The sequence below is a fragment of the Octopus bimaculoides genome, chromosome 23, assembly GCF_046866305.1.
Source record: "Octopus bimaculoides isolate indiv1 chromosome 23, ASM4686630v1, whole genome shotgun sequence".
NCBI classification, from domain to species: Eukaryota; Metazoa; Mollusca; class Cephalopoda; order Octopoda; family Octopodidae; genus Octopus; species Octopus bimaculoides.
The window spans coordinates 25,288,245-25,310,093 of NC_142950.1; the positions used below are offsets into that span (position 1 = coordinate 25,288,245).

The following is a 21,849-nucleotide window of genomic DNA, read 5'->3' on the forward strand; positions in this document are numbered from 1 at the left end:
AGTAAGCAGTAACAGGAATTTAGTAAAGAAAAGTTTGTTAGTTTATGTGAAATATGAAATATTTCCATGCACATACTAATTTATCAGTAGAATATGGTCTCCTTAATTCATAATCCAGTAGATTGGTAAACAGAAGACACAAAACTTTGCAGTATTTAGTCACAGCCTTTTACAGTCTGAATTCAAATCTCACCAAGGTTGACTTTGTCTTTTGACCCTTATATAATTAAAGTACAGGATTACTGGATTAATGTAGAAAATCCTGTGTATGGTAGCTTTGCTGATTGTACAGAATGGAAGTTGCTGGATGGCATACAACAACAGAGCCCCATGGTAACTGCATCTAAAGATATTCATAATACAAGTGACGGTATTATGTTGTCAAGAAATAATGAAAACTGCTTGTTTGGTTTATAATTTGAAAACTGTTTTGACAGAAAAATCTGAATATTAAAAGACATAAGAATGGGAAAGGAGAAAATGTTGTTGTTTAGTCCCAAATTCTACCCATGATGATCCTATCTTTGTTATGAGTATCTAGGACTACATTATTTGATGTGCTCTATCCTATGGACACAATAAAGGAAGATTTGACTGCTATGATAGATCGCTGACCATAACATTCAAATTTTTTTCTCCATGTTTTTTTTCTCCCAATTTTTTTCTCCGTGTTTTTTTTCTCCGTGTTCTTCTCCTTATTCCTTCTGTTGAAGAGTGTAGCTTGAAACGTTAAAGACTTTCTCTATTCCCGAGTGTTAAACTAATACATCCTTTTGTTGTTTACACCACCTGTCCTCGTCTGTTGTTTTTTTCATAAGTTCTCCCATATATATATATATATATATATATATATATACATACACACTCTAAATATATATATATATATATATATACACACACACACACTGAATATATATATATATATATATATATATATACTCTGAATACATTATACCCCTGAAAAAATTTTTTTTAAATGGGAGGAGAACATGGATGCTTGAACATCTCTAATCATAGGTCGGCTCAATGAGGATAACCTTGGGCTAAAGAACAACAACAACGTAGGCTATCCCTCTTCAATCCACACCCATAGTACAATTTGAACTCAGTATTGCTAGTTAGCAAAATGCCGACCAAGTCACTGAGAGCTCCATAAAATAGAGTTCTTTAGAATTAACTCACTGTGGATAAGCAAAGAAATAATAGAAAAAAGATTGAAATATACACAAGGACAACCTCCACCATTCTTTCAAGAGGAGAAAAAAAAGGGGAAAATGTGCTTATTCTTATTTCTTTATTTCTTTACTGCCCACAAGGGGCTACACACAGAGGGGACAAACAAAGACAGACAAACGGATTAAGTCAACTACATCGACCCCAGTGCGTTACTGATACTTAATTTATCAACCCCGAAAGGATGAAAGGCAAAGTCGACCTCGGCGGAATTTGAACTCAGGACGTAGCGGCAGACGAAATACAGCGAAGCATTTCGCCCGGCGTGCAAACGTTTCTGCTAGCTCACCGCCTTATTCTTTTACAGGTTTTAATCATTGGATTGTGGCCTTGCTGGAGCACTACCTTTAAGGGCTCTAATCAATTATATTCTACCCCAGGATACATTTCAGTATGGTACTTATTTTAACAACCTTTATTTCTCAAATGGCTAAGTTACCCTCTTGATATAAAGGAACATATCTTGACATAGTGGTAAACACAAATACAGGTACAACAAATTCACACACGTGTGTGTGTGTGTGTGTGTGTGTGTGTGTGTGTGTGTGTGTGTGTGTGTGTGTGTGTGTGTGTGTGTGTGTGTGTGTGTGTGTGTGTGTGTGTATACATGAAGTGCTTCCACTGTTTCCATCTTCTAAATTCCATTCACTAGGCTTTGGTCAACCTGAAGTCACACTCAAAGACACTTGCCCAAGGTATGCTGTACAGCAGTGAGATTGAACCTGCAAAACAAACTTGTCAAACGTGGCTGGCTATACCTGCATTTGATGTGTGCTTGTATGTTATGATTAGCAGAATTCTGGTTTAAGCACCTCATATAACCCCTCATAAGTTTTTTATTTTTGGAAATTTTCAGAAAGTTTTCGTGAATTTGTGTTCTACAAATGGGAATTCATGCAATTATGAAAAAAAAAAAAATCTCCTCCCCATAAATCCTAAAAGTTCCATCACTGGGTGCACCATTATTCCATTAATCCCTCAGCATTTAAACAAGCCATATCCAGCCAAAATATTCTATCTATTTTATGTTCAAAGTGGCCAGATCTGGCCTCTCACACCTATCCTACAATGTCATTCTAAAAATAAGCAATTACATCATTGAAAACTTGAAGCTACAAGATAATAATGCATGATGAATTCAAAGCAATATGAATAAACGTTACTTTTGATAGAGTAATCTGAATGCTTAGTGTTAAATGTGTTTATGGGGAGAAAAATATTGAAAAATATCAATACATGTGAGAGTGTCAAAGAAACAAGGAAGTTATCAGGTGATTGTGAGATGTGCTAAAAACAACAGCTTAATCACCCTTAAATCACACACACCAAAAAAAATTTTTTTTTTTAGCATAATCGTATGAATTCCTGTGTGTAGAACACAAATTTGCAAAAATGTTCTGAAAATTCCAAAAAATAAAAAAAAAAGTTCAGGGTGTTTAACGCAGAATTCCACCTTATGGTCATTCATTGATTATGTGTCAACTATCAGCACCAGAATTGTGTATCACAGTAGCTAAGGGAGGAAATTCTTTTTGTTAATGGATAATGGAATTTTGATAAATAATAAATAAAAATTATTGCCTTGATTCTTATCACCATAACTTTGGCAGTTTTACAGACTGATGAAGCATAGATGGTCTTAATGCATATATACCTAGAAAATAAAAGAATCAAGTAAAATTTGAAATTTTAAGATAAGCAAAATTTACCCAAAGCATTTGAAACTGAAACAAAGGAATCAGAGAATGAAATAACCACTGGTTTTGATGACACAAGCACACTAGTCAATTGTGTGTTGGCACTTCGTCGCTTACAACGTCGAGGGTTCCAGTTGATCCGATCAACGGAACAGCCTGCTCGTGAAATTAACGTGCAAGTGGCTGAGCACTCCACAGACACGTGTACCCTTAACGTAGTTCTTGGGGAATATTCAGCGTGACACAGTGTGACAAGGCTGGCCCCTTTGAATTACAGGTACAACAGAAACAGGAAGAGAGAGTGAGAGAAAGTTGTGGTGGAAGAGTACAGCAGGGTTCACCACCATCCCCTGCCGGAGCCTCGTGGAGCTTTAGGTGTTTTCGCTCAATAAACACTCACAACACCCGGTCTGGGAATCGAAACCGCGATCCTATGACCACGAGTCCGCTGCCCTAACCACTGGGCCATTGCGCCTCCACACACTAGTCAATTAGATAGCAGCCAAAAATAACCAGTGGATGTTCTTTATACTTCAGTATAAGATTAATTATCAAGAGAGCAGCTTGTTCATAGTCATGCAGTTACCTGATATGAATTAAATACATTTCACAAAGAATAAGTGAAGGGATTTCTGAAATAATGAGTAATACAAAATGTATTATGAAATTTAGCAGATTTGGTGGTGATGCTGGACAGTAACTGTCTCAATATCTTACATTTTCTGTAATTAAAAGTTCACTTAGAACACATGAAGATACCTGAAATCCTTGATCTTCTAAATGTAATTATAGATAAGGTAAGATATTAGATATTATAAGGACCAATTTGAGATAGGAGACAGAAACCCGTCACTGGCAAGACTTACACATACACACACAAATTACTTGCTGAGTGACTCTTTGACTAATTATACACTATTGAAGGTAATATCTATCCGCATTTAAAAGTTGATGTTGTGTTAGAACACAGAATACTGTGATAGTTACCATGAGAGAACCTCTCATGTGGAATTTTCAGTGCATATAAGCACTTGTTTACATCACTAGCAGAAGACAACCACCACCATTGCCGCCCAATTTTATTAATTAATTAATTTATCTATATATTTTATTTGTCTCAAATTGGTTCTTATATCAGACAGTGTTTATTTTAAGAATATAATAAATTATTTCAAGAGCAGACATAGGTTTAGGGAATATCTTCAAAAACATTTGTTGCATGCAATGAAGGTGAATACAAGTAGTAATTAATTCAAAGGAAGACATGTTTATGGAATACCTTTAGAAATATTTACCACATGCAATAAAATAAAGGTGAATATAGAATACTAGAGAGAGAGAGAGAGAGAGAGAGAGAGGCGAGAGAGTTAAATGACCTTCAAACTTGTTTTCATGAAATGGTGGATGAATTCATAGGACTGTTAATGAAAGGCAAAAGGATAGTTGGAATATTAATACTAGTTATATTATACAGGGTGTCCACAAAGTCTGGGTACATTGGAATTAACACATACTTTAAGAAATTATTATTTCTTATATTTAATTGTTTATGTTATGATTTTATTTACTCCATGTACCCACATGGGGATTAACACATACTTTAAGAAATTATTATTTCTTATATTTAATTGTTCATGTTATGATTTTATTTACTCCATGTACCCAGACCTTGTGGACACCCTGTATTTTAATCTAGATTAGAATCAGCCTTTTCTGAAAGAAACAGAAAGATCAAAGAAAATTGTAGTCAATTAATGCTTTTTCTTTCTTTTTATAAAATGTATTTTTATAAGTTAGAGGAGGAAGGGAAACAGCTGAGGTTTGAAGGGTGGGGTGGGGGAGAAAGGAGGAGCTTATAAATCGGGTTCTCTGCAGATTGAAGACCTGGTTCAAATGCTTCAGAGTGGAAGCCACAAAAGAACCTAAAAGAATGATGGTGGCAGTGGTGGGTTTTTAACTGAGTGATAAGGTTAAGATTACCACCCCAAAACAAGTATAATCTTTCTGGAAGGATTCTTCACAGTTACCACAAGACATGGTGGATAATGTGACCTTCAGTTCCCTGCACTGGAAAATGATTAGATGGTCACATCTGAAAAACCTCTGACCACGAAGCTACTCAATAAAGGTTGACCTGGACTAAACAGCAACCTCTAGCATCTACTTAAATAGCTTGTTTCAAATCCTGGCACAAGGCCAGCAAGTTCAGGGGAGGAGGTAAGCTGATTTACATTAACCCCAGTGATCACTGGTACTTATTTTATCGACCCTGGAAGGACGAAGAGCAAAGTCGACCTTGGCAGAATTTGAACTCAGAATGTAAAGATGCCACTAAGCATTTTGTTCAGTGTGCTAATGATTGTTCCAGCTTGCTGCCTTGTCTAAATAAATTATTCACATGACTGTGTTTGATGCCATTTTTTGACATCTTGGGCAAGTGTCTTCCATCACAGCCTTGAGTGGGCCAAAGTTTTCTGAGTAGAATTTGGCAAATGAAAACAATGTGGTAACTTGCTAGAAAGACTGCTTTTGTGCTTGGTTGGAAGACTCAAACCATCACTTGGTTAACCGGTACTGCTGTCGTCATCATTACCACCACCACAACCATTACCTGCCCTATGAACTCATTTTAGTGGACTCCATAGTGTTGTAGACATTCAAATAAAAGGTCCCAGTCTGTGAATAATACTTGGGGGCATTGAGAAGGGGGTCATGTATGCTCTCCTTCCTCCTCTAAGCATTAAAAAAAAAAAACTGAAAAAAAAAAAAAAAAACCCAACAAACTCTGAGGAAATTGTAGGTAAAGAGAGAATTCTTGAGAAGGGCTGCAATTCTGAAGATGAAAGATCGAAATGTTTAATGAGGTGTGTTTTGGAGTAGTGTAGGCTTTGAGACACTGCAGGAATACTGAAAGGAAAAAGAGGGAATTTTATTTTTGTACATTATTTTTAATAACAGTATAGATTAGTCAGGAAGATGTGGGGCAGAAACCAGAAATAGTTTTGGTTAATTCCAAATTTTGACATTATTGGTTGTCTTGAAATTACACTATGGACTCAACAACAATGCCAATATCAACACCACCAAGAAACAAGCATTGAATCGCAAAAGCTGGGTAGTAGATTTTGGTTAGATCATTGTTACTTAGACATATAGTAAGGGATACTGTTTTAGTATAATTGATATCTAAACGAAAATATTTATTGGAATATCTTGTATCACAAAATAAACAAATCAGAAGTGGTCAAAATTGATTCATAGAGCAACACAAAACAATGAAATTAAACTTTAACCCTCTCTGTTAAGGGGCACAAGCGCTTACACACACATGTACACACATGACAGTAACTGCTGCCAACCAAATTCAATCACAAGGCGCCAGTTGGTCCTAGGCTATAGCAGAAGACACTTGCCCAAGGTGCCACACAGTAGGATTGAAACCATGTGGCTGGGAAGCAAGCTTCCTAAACTTCCTACAACTCCACAGGCTGCAAAGTAACTGTGAAGGACAATATATTTGCATAGCAGACATGGAGTAGGATTGGATCATGTTAAAAACAGGTTTAATTTCAATTTTTCTTTTAATAGAAAGGAGAGTAGCAACCATGGCAATTTGTGGGACCTCTGTGATTGGTTGAAGGAAGGGAAGGACCTCTCTTCAGAACACACACAAACTGGACGATTATAACAGAGTTAATCCTACTAAAAGCACCTAAGGACCAAATGGTGTCATTGAAATGGGCTCTAAATTAACCCTTTAGTGTTCAGATAATTGAATTAATCAAGCATTGTCTTGACACTTCAAGATTTTGATGATGTGATTGCTTATTTTTAGAATGATATTATAGGGCAGATGGGCGAGGCTAGATCTGACCAGTTTGAACATGAAACAGAATTATTTAGCCAAATATTGCCAGTTTAAACACTAAAGGGTTAAATCTGTGTTTGTCTATCTGTCAATCTATTTATTTAACTATGCAGACACACACACACATATATATATATATATATATATATACATATACACACACATGTATGTGTGACACCTTGTCTTGATATCATGTGATGGTTGTAAAGGGGTAGAGTTGGTGACAGGAAAGGTGTATTCTGCAGGACCCATCAAGGCATGGAAAAGTAGATGTTAACTGATCTCTCTCTCTCTCTCTTACACACACACAAAATAAGAACACAAATGGATCAAAGGTTCACTACAGTTGTTTCAGACTCATTTTTTATTGATGAGTAGCTTGATTACATCATGAAAAAAACCCATTTCTTTCAGGTGATTAAAAATTTGGTTCAGAGAAAATAATACAAGATGTGGATTGACTCTCCCAGTTAGGTATCATTGGATCGTGAACCTACATGCGTGTGTGCATGGGTATATATTTGCATGTATATGTATATTTATATGCATGCATGTATATATGTGTACATGTACATATATGCAGAAGTACGGATATGTTTGGATATACAAGTGTATGTATGGATGTATTTGTATGTGGTTTATACGTGTATATGCTAAACTCAACCCTCTCTTGGTGTTCTGAATGCTCGATTCAAATGAATCTTACAATTAATATATATATATATATATATATATATATATATATATATATATATTATTTTGCTTAAAAGAGTTCCAACACTGTCTGTTTTTTATGTTTTATTTATATTCCTGCAGAACCAATGTGGGGTATAGAATATGGAATATACAATATATAATATAATATACAATATATAATAAAATAAAAATGGATGGCACCATGAAATAAAGTATTGAATGTAGATGAAATATTGAGTGTTCAATATAAAGGATCAAATATATAAATATAAGTATATAAAGGCGACTCGAGTTTCAGGGCTATTTCCCTTCGTCATGGCCGGTATGACAGATATATATACACATATCAGTGCAGCGTGGCTGTATAGTAAAAAGCTTGCTTCCCAATCACATGGCATCTTGGGCCAGTGTCTTCTACTATAGCCTCGGGCCAACCAAAGCCTTGTGAGTGGATTTGGTAGACGGAAACTGAAAAAAGCCAGTCATATTTATATATATTTGTGTGTCTGTCTGTCCGTCCCCCGACCATCAGAGGAGCTATTAACCTCATCACTACCATTATTAATATACGGTGAGAAGAAATATTAATAGAACAAGTTCCTTTATTTGTATGAACTGTTTTTATTACCGCAATTTTACTTGTTCTATCTTTACCGGTTTGAGCAGGTGCAATTACCATATTACTAACTGACCATAACTTTAATTGTTGTACTATTTGTTCCGAGATAACATCTCTTACAGGCTTGATCTGTTCAAAACAACAAATATGAGAGATAGATGGAAATCTGTCTCTCCGGTATGGTCAGGTGATATGTATGGGTGACAGGTCTATAAAGAAATGCAGATAGCTTGAAAGTAGATGGAACATGTGACAGTGCAAAATCTAGGATGAAATGGACTGATTTTAAAATGTTGAGCCTTACAGAAGAGATGACAAAGGACCGAGATGGTTGGCATTTCACAGTACTCAAAAAAAAAAAAAAAGAAAAGTATTGCATATGTCTATACACTCACCAGGCATTGCCTAGCCCCCAATCTGTACCCATCAAGTTTTCCACACCTCTCATCTATGTAACACTCATCCCTCCATTATCCTTCTAACAATGGCACTAATCAGCTACTGTCATCAAAACAGTAGAATCTTCATGTATTTCTTCCACTTTATCAACGTCGTCTCCTTCATTGGACACGAAACTCGGCTTGCGAAGGCCTGTTGGGGCAAGCGAAAGTGAAATTGTGATGGCACCGTCGCCTTCCTGGCACTTGTAAAGACATTCGAGCAAGATCATTGCCAGTGCCACTGGACTGGCTCCTGTGCAGGTGGCACGTAAAATACACCATTTTGAGCGCGCCCGTTGCCAGTACCGCCTGACTGGCCTTCGTGCTGGTGGCACGTAAAAGCACCCACTACACTCTCGGAGTGGTTGGTGTTAGGAAGGGCATCCAGCTGTAGAAACTCTGCCAAATCAGATTGGAGCCTGGTGTAGCCTTCTGGTTCATCAGTCCTCAGTCAAATCGTCCAACCATGCTAGCATGGAAAGCGGACGTTAAACGATGATGATGATATATACAGAGGCACAGGCGTGGCTATGTGGTAAGAAACTTGCTTCCTAGCCATATGGTTCTGGGTTCAATTCCACAATTCCATTGTAGCACCTTGGGCTGACCAAAGCCTTGTAAGTGGATTTGGTGTACGTGTATGTGTTGCGTCTGTGTTTGTCCCCACCCCTACCGTTTGACAACTGATACTGGTGTTTAAATCCTCGTAACTTAGCGGTTCAGCAAAAGAGACCGATAGAATAAGTACTAGGCTTTAAATAAAATAAGCACTGGGGTCTATTCATTCGACTAAAATTCTTCAAGGCAGTAAAAAATAAAAGGTGTGTGAGTGTGTGTGTGTGTGTTTAACACTGAAACTATTTAGCTGCGTACTCTGTCCTGGGTTGAAATCCAGCCGAATATTATACCTTAATCCACAATATACTCATCATCTGTAGTGCTGTAGCTTTCTGTTAAATGAAAGGTATCAATTTTTACAAGGGTAAGAAGCTAAAAGTCACACACACACACACACACTGTCCCTACCACTATTAGTGCCACAAATTATCAGCCACAAATAAAGAAAATACTGTCTTGCCAATTATTTGTTACTTCAGGACCATATACTCTTCACCACGGCTCATATATAATTGCGATTTCACATTGATGTGAATTGTAATTAAGCGGAACAAAAAAACAATAACCCAAAAGAAGGAAAATAAAAAGGAAGTGTCCGATACTATTAGGTAGAATAGAAAAACGTAATTGGAACTATGTGTGTGTGTGTGTGTGTGTGTGTGTGTGTGTGTGTGTGTGTGTGTGTATATATATATATATATATATATATATATAAAGCGAAAGTAAAGATTACGTACACCCAGTGGTTAGGGTTAGATTTAGGGTTATATAGCTGTTCAGTGAGTATTGTTTCTACTTACGTTGGCAAATATGAATCACTATTTGGTAAACTCAAGCTTTGAATAACTACTATTATATATGTATATATAACATACAAGAGTCAGCAAACGAAAGAAAGGGGCACTCAATACATTCAGTTGAAGTTATATGCATTTAATAACAGCTTTAACTCGGCTTGTCCACACCCACGAAACTTTGTGGTGATGAGTCAAACAATTTACACACATAGATATATATATATATATATATATATATATATATATATATATATATATATATATATATAGAGAGAGAGAGAGAGAGAGAGAGAGATATGCTATGAAAATTTTTAAAAAGGGCAGAGAAAAATAACCATGTATTTTTTTTTAATCAAATTAAGAAAATTATAAATGTAGATGCGGTCGAGAATGTCAAGGCGAGTTTGCGACTAGAATTTATATCCCAGTTAAAACCACTGTATATCACTTCACTTACACCTTTACCTTTATCAATAGCTATGCGAGAGGCATGAAAGCCACTCCAACAACCTATTATATTTCTAAGTATTAACTGAAAAAGTACTCAGAGACCGAGAAATGGGTGTTATACTTTATCAGTGAAAAAAGTGACAGTCCCGGATTTTGAGTCGGTCTTCTCTTTCGTAACTGTAATTTATTTTACCATAATTAATTTGTGTTATAGAAGATATAGACTGTTATGGTTATTGTGTGTTTAAATATGTAGGAATAATCTTTAAAAAACAGAATATGTTAAAGCAAAACAACCGAGACGTGTCTAACAGGAAAAAAAAAACAGAATTAGCATGGACAATTGTTGATTATAAACTGAGAAAAAAATAAGCAATAGTTCCACAAAAATCAAACTGATACGAAAGAATAATAGAAGTATCAGAAAAATCCTTCTTGGGACATTTATTGAAATAAATCAGCTGAAATATATCAAGCAGAAAACAAAAATATAGGATGTCAACAAACGCCTACCTGCAAGAAGGAAGCCATCTTGTAACGCTACCTTCGTATTTTTAGTATTCTGTTATTCGATTAATCTTTCATTCTGTTTCTCATACCATTCCTCCTCATTTTTTAAACCCTTAAAATTTTTATTCCGTTACTTACCTTTTTGTCTTCGGTTTTTCTTTCAAGAAAATTAATTAAATTTCAAACATAATTTTGAAATTATTCATAACGGAGAATAAAAATTTCTAATAAATGTATTATTTTCTTTTTAGAAAAAATTAAGTATATTAATTATAGCATTTAAGACGTGATTTCATATGTAATACACACACACACAAGTTTAGAAACGTTTACTCACTGCACAGTGTAGAATATAAATATTTATAATAGACTTGATATATATATATATATATATATATATATATATATATATATATATATATCATCTGTGTGTGTATAATATAATACAACATTAATTTTCGCTGACCTCTCTCGTCGATAAGTTGAATATTTGTGGGGCAAAATGAGGTATTTTTACTGCAATTTTGACTTTAAGACAATATATATATATATATATATATATATATATATATATATATACATATATATATTTAACAAACTGTTCAACTAAGCAAATGACCTTCCCTAAATGCATTAAAAGCATTATAATATAATCTGATCATTATTTCAGAAAATTATCGCCGTTCTCTTTGAGCATATAAAAGACAAATTTGGCTGGGCCAAAAACGAGTAGGCCAAGATAAAAGTAAATTTGCCGCTTCAGTTCTCCAGGAAACAGACTCATACACATTAACATCCACCCCTAGGCAGCAGAAAGATCAGAAATGGAAAATAGAAAATTAAAATATCTAGGTCAAATGAGAGAGGATCAGGGGAAAATGGCATGTGATATGAAATTAACGAAACTCGACTAGATGAAAAGAAAAAAAAAAAAAACTCAACATAGAATATTCTCTATAGCTTCTTCACAATCTGCTGGTGAGTACTTTTCTTGATATATTTATGTACCATGCAGTGAAAAAGACGAAATTTTCTAAATTAGTCATTACTCACTTTACCCCATTTTAGACATCATGTTTTGAAACTTGAAAATTATCAAATTAGACATTAGTGTGGGAAAAATTAACTTAGAGTCCAACGGAAAAAGAATATCGATGGTTAAACACCAAAAATTATCCAACCTCAATTAAAATCTGGTCAAAAGTTGATGAAAAATTTCTTGGAAAAAAAAAAAAGAGAACCTGCCACCTGACTTTGTTTCGGATTCTCTCAATTTCAACAACAACAATAGCGATCAATTTTTACTCCTGAACATGATTCAACAGTATAAAATAACGATGCAATACTTGCAATGTAATGATTTCAAACAGATAAGGAGAAAATAACGAGAAATCAGAAGTTACTCATTTTGCCCCGGTTACTGATTATGCCTCACCCTCTATCTCTCTCATACACAAACAAACATAAATACATACATACACCACATGGTCCCGGGTTCAGTCCCACTGCGCGGCATCTTGGGCAAGTGTCTTCTACTATAGCCTCGGGCCGACCAAAGCCTTGTGAGTGGATTTGGTAGACGGAAACTGAAAGAAGCCCGTCGTATATATGTATATATATATATATGTATGTGTGTATGTTTGTATGTGTGTGTTTGTCCCTCCAACATCGCTTGACAACCGATGCTGATGTGTTTATGTCCCCGTAACTTAGCGGTTCGGCAAAAGAGATCGATAGAATAAGTACTAGGCTTCTAAAGAATAAGTCCTGGGGTCGATTTGCTCGACTAAAAAAAGGCGGTGCTCCAGCATGGCCACAGTCAAAAGACTGAAAACAAGTAAAAGAGTATATATATATATATATATATATATATATATATATATATATATATATCTACGCACATACGCTACAGACAGTCACACACACACACACAAGCAGAAAAAATTAAGCGCGCGCACTCATGATCGCAATAACGTATCGTGGGTTTTTGGTTTCTCTTTTTAGTTGTCCTTATCCTCAAACGTAACATGCCTTCGACTACAGCAAACATCTAAAGTGGATGCGGTCAGCGTAACTTGCGCTACACCTTTGAGTATGTATGTATCTATGTATGTATGTATGTATGAATACATGCATGCATGCTATTTATAGAAAATGACTATAAGAACTATCGACTTTGAAATGATTTTGAAAGACTTCTCAAATATAAAAAGAAAAGCCAGGAAAGCCTGTTTTTAGAAGGCCTACTCACAAGCAGTATGTCAGTAATTATCTTGACTTGTAATAAAACATCAAATTTTCATATAAGTTTTCAATTTTTAGCATATCATTGTAGTGTATGGTGGAGCCCCAAGCCCTCAACAATTCTTAGCTGGGACTAGCGTACTACACGAAGCACAAAACACCAATCTTCAGCTCTTGTAGAGTAGAGGGCCCCACTGACAATTTTCTAATTGGTCCCCGCACTTCCTGGTGCCGGCCCTGCTTCTGGCTGGAATTCAGCAGGAAAAACTTAGCGTTGCTTCTGCCATACTAGGCTATGTTCTGCTTCTTTGTGGCGAGGAGTGAAAATGCGTGTCTCTGGTGGAAGCCTCGGACTTCTGCCGTTATTCTTGATGCGAAACTGTTTTAATATTGAGAAAAGTGCGTGGACTTTAAGGACATTTGAGATAGTGTTCATGATATCACTGCAAGCTATTTGGTTAAAAATCAAGACAAGACCGTATGACTTGGGCATGATGTGCACGTGTCTCGGAACTAGCTAGATCTCTCGACTGTATCAACTGTCAGCCCACTGTTTTACATAGATCCTGCCAGTGTTGCTGTTACTGTAGAATTTACCAAAGATTATCCATGTTGCGGATTTAAGTGTCCAGTTTAATACCCTAAATGTTTATTCTAGCATTGATATTGCGAAAGCATTTTTGGATATAGTTTTATTGAATGATGCCAGTTCTGACTTTCATATTTTCCGAAATTCTTTTATTACTCTAGCTTTGCTCACGACATTAACACATACAATATTCTCATCAATTTCAAGTTATTTGTAACATTTTTCACTAGTGATAGGGGAGTTAGAGAAACCATTGATGTCCATATTACTTGCTTGGTCGACATGTTTTCTCATTTGGCAATCAAATATAAACACTTGTTCCGATCAAGCTTCATTCGGATCTATTTTAAAACGGGGGCCACATTTTTCATTAATGTTTTACGTAGTGTTTTTGGTACGGAAAGACTTTCAAACTTCGTATACTTATCTATTTTGTGTTATAGAACAGAAAAATATTTTTGTATTCGAATTTATTTCATGTAAAAAATTGTCTTATTTCGATAATTTCAACCAATCACTGACAAGTATTCAGTTGTTTATATTTACTCCTTTGGCTGATTAAGCGATGTAAAGCGTATTTAATCTCCATACCTTCGTTTTATTTGCTTTTTTCATTTTAAATTTGCTTTAACCCTAACCCTAACCCAAGGGTTAGGGTTAGGGTTAGGGTTAGGGTTAATTGTTTCAGAATCGTTTGTTTATGTAGTCGACACTTAATGTATATCGGCTGAATGGACGTCAGTGATTGGTTGAAATTACAGAAATACGACAACTTTAACATGGAATAACTTATGGATTTCTTTTTTTTTAAAGAAGACTAAGAGAAAAAGATGTTTTATATGACACATTCTACCAGTGTTCCAAGTTTCAAAGTTTTTCGTTAATGAAAAATGTGGCCCCCGTTTTAAAAAAGATCCCTTCCGTTCTTAAGCCCTGTGAGAATGTTGTGACAAAATCTAACTACATTTTGTTATGAAAATTACTCGAGTACAACTCAAGGTCATCAACAAATAAGATTTGGATGAAACTCATCTTCCTTTTATTTGCAGAGCCTTTGGATTTCCTTAACAGAGCTGACAAAAGGTTTACTGCCAGAACCAAAAGCATTACTGATAAGATGTCGCCCTGAAATATTCCTGTTGATGTATAAATTCTGTTAGTGATTTTAGTGGTAGGTTCAATTCTTATCGATAGCTCAGCAGATCATGATGTTGTCAGTCTCTTAATGGTACAGACTAGAGCAACTGGAACCTTGGCAAGACGTAGTGGTTCTGTTACTTGTGAGTGAGGAACAGAGTCAAACGCCTTCTTACAGTCTAACCATATAATCAGCAGGTTTCGACGGTGCTGTTTCGCTTCTTTAAGCACAGCTTTGTTGACGAGGAGCTGTTCGACACGGGCTCAGGCTCCTTTATTTCTTCCTACATGCTTTTCAGTCAACACATTGTGTTTCACAGTGAACATAGAAGAAAGCTTCAAGTAACTTGTGTATGATTTATACATCACATTCAAACATGCCATGGTCTAGTTTTCGTCCTCATGTATCTCCCAGATTTCAGCTACTAGTGTTGTACGTGAAACTGTTAGCCAGTCTGGCACGTCAATTCCAGCGTTCATTGTTCTTTTGAACGGGTTGGCGAAAGGTTCTCTTTAGAATGTGAGCTTTCTGTACCAATAAACATTTACTTGGTCTCTTCTATGTGATCTTCTGTCGGTAGTTTTGCAACAATCGTTAGGAGAGTTTCACGGTTGGTATAAATTTTTGGAGATGTGCGTGCAGTACTCATTTAACCACGTGATTTCATGGCTTCAAAATTACTCTAGGTCATCCTGGAGTAGGGCTTTTATAACCTTCATGGTATGGCCTTTAATACTGTATCGAGACCTAAAATCGAAGCCTAGCAGTTTCAGTTGCCAATATAAGACCACACTCAAGTCAGGTGATGTATCCTGGTTATTAATTAATAGGTTTGTAGAAATATATCACGACATATAGTAGAATATTCTACAAGGTTCTACAAGTTCCCGAGTGTTTGTATTTATAAAGCGAAAGCTCACCAGGATCAACCAGAAAGTGGCCCTTCAGCCTTTGCAACGTCAAGTTTTCCTTCACTGAAATTCAGCCCAGGGTAAAAAGAAATTCTTCCTCTAGGACGAGCAAACACTATTTTCTCCTCCCACGGGACAGTTATCATTTTTATCCGTAATTTAATTACAGCTGTATTCGCTTCTAGCTTTCTGCAATACACTACTGATAACACCTAGAAAACTGTGTGTAAATGTAAATTACTCTAACAACAACAAAATGTATTTCAACAAAGTTCGTATTTGGTTTATTATGGGACAACATGCTGCTAACTAATACTAACAAACAACGACCTATAAACTCAAGTGTTACAATACTGCGCGATACATCCGCTTTTAGTGCACACTTGCAATTGACGGTTTTGAATTCAAGTTTTTTCCCCCGGTAACGAAAATCTTGACAAGCAGCTCGCAATTCGTATTTGGAGGAGATTAGTTTGCTCGTTAAGTTTCTTGTCGGCAGTTTCTATTGACTTTGAACAGTCTATCATAAAGTTGCAGCTGGTGTTTCCTGAATTTATTATTCACTTTGCACTTAATGATAATTTGATTGTGCAATACTTTTTCTGAGTCTGTTAATATTAGTCTGAAGGGATGGCGACGAGCTGGGAGAATCGTTGGATCTATTTTAAAACGGGGGCACCAGTTTTCATTTATGTTTTATGTAGTGTTTTTTGTACCGAAAGACTTTCAAACTTCGTATACTTATCTATTTTGTGTTATAGAACAGAAAAAAATGTTTGTATTCGAATTTATTTCATGTAAAAAATTGTCTTATTTCTACTAATCACTGACGTCTATTCAGTTGAAAACAGTTAGCGCTGTAACGGTGTGTATCCTATTAATCCCCTAACCCTAACCGTAACCCTAACTCTAGAATCCGAACTCTAAAATTGTTACACACATAGATACGCACAGCGTAATTTATTATATAAACAATATATGCGTATAAATTACGATTAAACCGGATGAAATATGTCACAGGGAATAACATTTTTATGACCGCCCAGCAGTAACTCTATTCAGCTGAATAGACGTCAGTGATTGGTTGAAATTACAGAAATACGACAACTTTAACATGGAATAACTTGCGAATTCCTTTTTTTTTGTGTTAAGAAGACTAAGAGTAAAAGATGTTTTATATGACACATTCTACCAGTGTCCCAAGTTTCAAAGTGTTTCGTTAGTGTTTCGTTAAGAATATACTGGTGCCCCCGTTTTAAACTAGATCCAAAATGAGTAATCTTGCGACGGGCCGGCGTCTCGTTCAAGCGGTTGGTAATATGTTCGGCAAAGAATCTGGGAAACCAGCCTTATGAGCATGTTAAACGTAACTATACATGGCTCAGTGGTTAGAGCGTCGGGCTCACAATTATGAGGTAGTGAGTTCGATTCACAGACTCGGCTGTGTGTTGTGTTCTTAAGTAAGACACTTTATTTCATGTTACTCCAGTTCACTCAGCTGTAGAATTTGAGTTGCAACGTCATTGGTGCCAAGCTGTATCGGCCATTGTCGGATCTTTCTCAATTGACGTGCAGATATGCGTAAAGCTTCGTCATGATGGAATAAACGAGGCATACAAAGCAGCTTTGAATGAAATATAGTTATGTAAGACTCCATTCAGTCATGAATGACCATGAGATTGCACCAAGAAAGTTCCCCTCCGCGGCACAAGTCCGGGCAAGATTGTTTATGGAAGACCAGCAGTCGCCCATACACACCAGCCTCTCCATCCACCGATGTTCTTCAAGGAAAAGACGATGGGGATCTTTCTGAATTGACGGGCAACACTTGTTTTCTTAACGAAACATTTTCAAACTTGGGATACTGGTAGAATGTGTCATATAAAACATATTTTGGACCTTTGTGATTTGACGGTCAACATTTTTTTATGTAGTGTTTTTGGTACCGAAACACTTTCAAACTTCGTATACTTGTATATTTTGTGGTATAGAACAGATAATAAATTTTGTATTCGAAGTTATTTCACGTTAAAAGTTGTCTTATTTCGATAATTTCAACTAATCACTGACGTCTATTCAGTTGAATACAGTCAGTGCTGTGACGGTGTATATGGTATTAATCCCCGTTAGTTCTGACATTTCCGATTAACTAGACTGTTCGTAAACAAAGGGGAAAAAGCCATCAAAATACTTGAATATTGCCTGCACTTGTTATTGGAGCTACCAGAATTATTAATGCACCTCCACCAAGTGCTTCATTTCCTAGAAATAGCAGCCAAATCTTCTTTAAATCAAACTCTAGTTTAGGGTTAGGGTTCAGGTTTTAGGGTTAGGGTTAGGGTTATGAGTGAGGTTATGGGAAAAATATACACACAGATACGCACAGCGTAATTTATTATATAAACAATATATGCGTATAAATTACGATTAAACCGGATGAAATGTCACAGGGAATAACATTTTTATGACCGGCAAGCACTGACTGTATTCAGCTGAATAGACGTCAGTGATTGGTTGAAATTACAGAAATACGACAACTTTAACATGAAATAACTTGCGATGTATAATTTTTTGTTAAGAAGGCTAAGAGAAAAAGTTGTTTTGTATGACACATTCTACCAGTGTCCCAAGTTTGAAAGTGTTTCGTTAAGAAAACAAGTGTTGCCCGTCAAATCACAAAGATCCTTTCTTTATATTAATATAATAAAATCTTTCATGATTTTCCTTCTCGTTCTTTTCCAAGAAGAAATCAAGCCTATTGGCATCTTCCGAAGTCATTCAAAAGGAACAATGGGGCTATGGAAGATATTAAGCAACCTCTTGTAGGTCAAGAATTGTAAGAAAGTTTAATAACTCCTGCTCGATGTAGCTCTACCTCTCGTTGGCTCCTGTGTGTATAATATATACGAGGTCTGTAAGGGGGTGGGGGCTGAAAAATTCTTGGCTTTGGGTAAAAAAGAATACAGGAGGATCAGTTCATTATGATTTTATTAAACATATTCTGCTCTCAGATTCACACACTTATTGCAGCGACCCTTCAGTTTTTCTAAGCCTTGTAAAAGATCTTGGAACGTTGGGCCTCCAACCAAGCTTTACGCGACACCCTTAAAACTAGGAACCTTATCCACCCCCCACACGTTGGTTTAAAATTTTGGCACAATGCTAGAAATTCCGGGGAGGGATTAAGTTGATTACATTGTCCCCTATACTCAACTGGTACTTCTTTTATCGATCCCGAAAAGATGAAAAGTAAACTCGATCTCGGCGAAATTTGAACTCAACATAAAGAGGAACGAAATCCTGCTGAGCGTGGTAATGATCCTGTCAGCTCTCCGTCTTGTGTGTAATATATATATTAAAATTCATGTTTATATATATCCAGGGGGCGATCTATCTCTTTCGCGTCCTTTCCCACTTGCCTAACAAAACATTTTTTTACGGAGACTGCCGAATTGATGTAAATAAAGAGATGACAGAAAAAGGATTAGTATCGAAAGATCGCAATTACTATTTCGGCGATCTTAAAGTATATATTAATCCTTATGTACCCAGACTTTGTGGACACCACATGGTTCCGGGTTCAGTCCCACTGCGTGGCACCTTGGGCAAGTGTCTTCTACTATAGCCTCGGGCCGACCAAAGCCTTGTGAGTGGATTTGGTAGACAGAAACTGAAAGAAGCCTGTCGTATATGTGTGTGTGTATATATATATATATATAGACGACAGTGATTGGTTGAAATTACAGAAATACAACTTTAACATGAAATAACTTGCAATATATAAATTTTTGTTAAGAAAGCTAAGAGAAAAAGATGTTTTATATGATACATTCTACCAGTATCCCAAGTTTGAAAGTGTTTCGTTAAGAAAACAAGTGTTGCCCGTCAAATCAGAAAGATCCTATATATATATTTATATATATATATATATATATATATATATATATATATATATATATATATATATATATATATATATATATATATATATAAGTAATCTTCAAGTTTAGGGGGATAAAAAAATAAATAAAAATATTCAAGGGAAATAACTGAACGACTTACCAGTATTATCCGTTTTCTTCTAGCTGTTTATAAATAAATCACACCCTAACCCTAACGTCAATCAAATCACGTGTGTGATTTATTTATAAACAGAGATGTACGGAGAATACTGGTAAGACGTTCAGTTACTTCCCTTGAATATTTTTTTAAATTTTTTTTTATTCCCCTAAACTTGATGATTACCATATATATATATGTATGTGTTATTGTCGCCCCACCATCGCTTGACAACTGATGCTGGTGTGTTTACGTCCCCGTAACTTAGCGGTTCGGCAAAAAGAGACCGATAGAATAAGTACTAGGCTTACAAAGAATAAGTCCCGGGGTCGATTTTCTCGACTAAAGGCGGTGCTCCAGCACGGCTGCAGCCAAAGGACTGAAACAAGTAAAAGAGTAAAGAGTATATGTGTGTGTGTGTGAATAAAATGTATGCATGTGTATGTGATGTTTACAATGGTAAAGGGGAAGTAACTTACGGAGCATTATTAGTTTCCTCGTAGTCAGCAGCTGGAAGTATTGCTTGATTCTGATTAAACCGCCAGGCCATCATAATTTTAATTGTTTCACGAACTGGTTATTGCCAGCACAACACGAAAAGAATAACCACGTGACTCTTATTTCTAGTTATTTATCTAATGCAATGAATGCTGGTAAGATGACAACCTTAAAGATAGAACCTTCTAGTATGGTTTACTATATCATTTCACCCGCGAAAACGTGTGGCCAGACAAGAGAGCATCGATGTGCTAGAAATAGCAGCCATATGTAACTGATACCACTACCACTTGGAAGGATATACTTTATTATGGCAATTCCTTATGATATTACCAGCTCAGAATAACTGTCACGTTTAAAAAGAAATTTGTTTTTCGGTATTTTTCGTCAGTTTATTATATCCTACATTCTAAAACGCATAATTCGTATTAAATTTATTTTTTTTAAAATCCATGTTTTTCAAGCTTCTTGTTTGTGTATCATGACATCGAAATAGCTGTCATGATTAAAATGAATTTTTTTTGGTACTTCTCATCATTTTATTATATCGAACATTCTGAAACACTTGTAAATCACGGAATAAACAAATAGGTACTACTAAAGCAGCGCGGACCCGAACGCGCTAGCTAGTCGTGAGTGGTCGATCCTAACCCTAACCCTAACCCGTATTCATTTGCACACGCGGGTTAGGGATAGGGTTAGGGACAGGGTTAGAGTTAGGGTTAGGGTTAGGATCGACCACTCAAGACTAGCTAGCGCGGACGCGCGACTGCGCGTTCGGGTCCGCGCTGCTTTAGTAGTACCAAATAAATAAATAAATATTTCAGAAATCCATGTTTTTCAAATTTCTTACACCGTTTTGCCTTTCAGGCATTTTTCAGTATCAATATTTGTTACACATAAGAAAGGCAGTGAGCTGGCATAATCGTTAGCACGCCTGACGAAATGCTTAGTGGTATTTCGTTTGTCTTCGTGTTCTGAGTTCAAATGCTGCTGGGGTCGACTTTGACTTTCATCCTTTTGGGGTCGATAAATTAAGTACCAGTGAAACACTGGGGTCAATGTAATCGACTTACCTCCTCCCTCAAAATTTCGGGCCTTATCATTTACTAAGATATCAATGAAATATGGTTATTATTATTAAAATTGTAAAATTTTTTGAAAAATACCTATGTATAAAGGAATTTATAAAAAAACTTTGAAATTGAAAAAGTAACCTAAAGTAATCCCCCTTTAAATTGTAGATCACACGCCAAAGTAGCACCGATATATTTCTATTAGTTGGTTCCATGTTAATAAAAACCCACTCATTGAGGAATTATGTGTATTGAAAGAAACAGGTAAATGTTACTGTTAACAACGTCTTGTTTTAATTGAATGGTAAGTTAGTGTTAATACATTTAACGCAAGAATGATTAAGAAGTTAAGAAAATAACTGAAGTGAAGAAATAAAAATTTCAATATTAGTCAATAACTGACATT

General features: G+C 35.9%; 1 protein-coding gene across 2 annotated transcripts in view; it reads right to left on the minus strand.

Moving 5' to 3' along the window:
- LOC106876510 (vacuolar protein sorting-associated protein 11 homolog) overlaps window positions 1-11,042 on the minus strand; it is a 55,809-nt gene extending 44,767 nt beyond the window's left edge. For both annotated transcript variants that reach the window (XM_089340579.1, XM_089340578.1), the window contains exon 1: window positions 10,932-11,042. In XM_089340579.1, coding sequence (XP_089196705.1) covers window positions 10,932-10,949 — 18 coding nt within the window. In that variant the 5' untranslated portion in view covers window positions 10,950-11,042. The remainder of the gene's footprint in view (window positions 1-10,931) is intronic.
- Window positions 11,043-21,849: the final 10,807 nt, after the last annotated feature.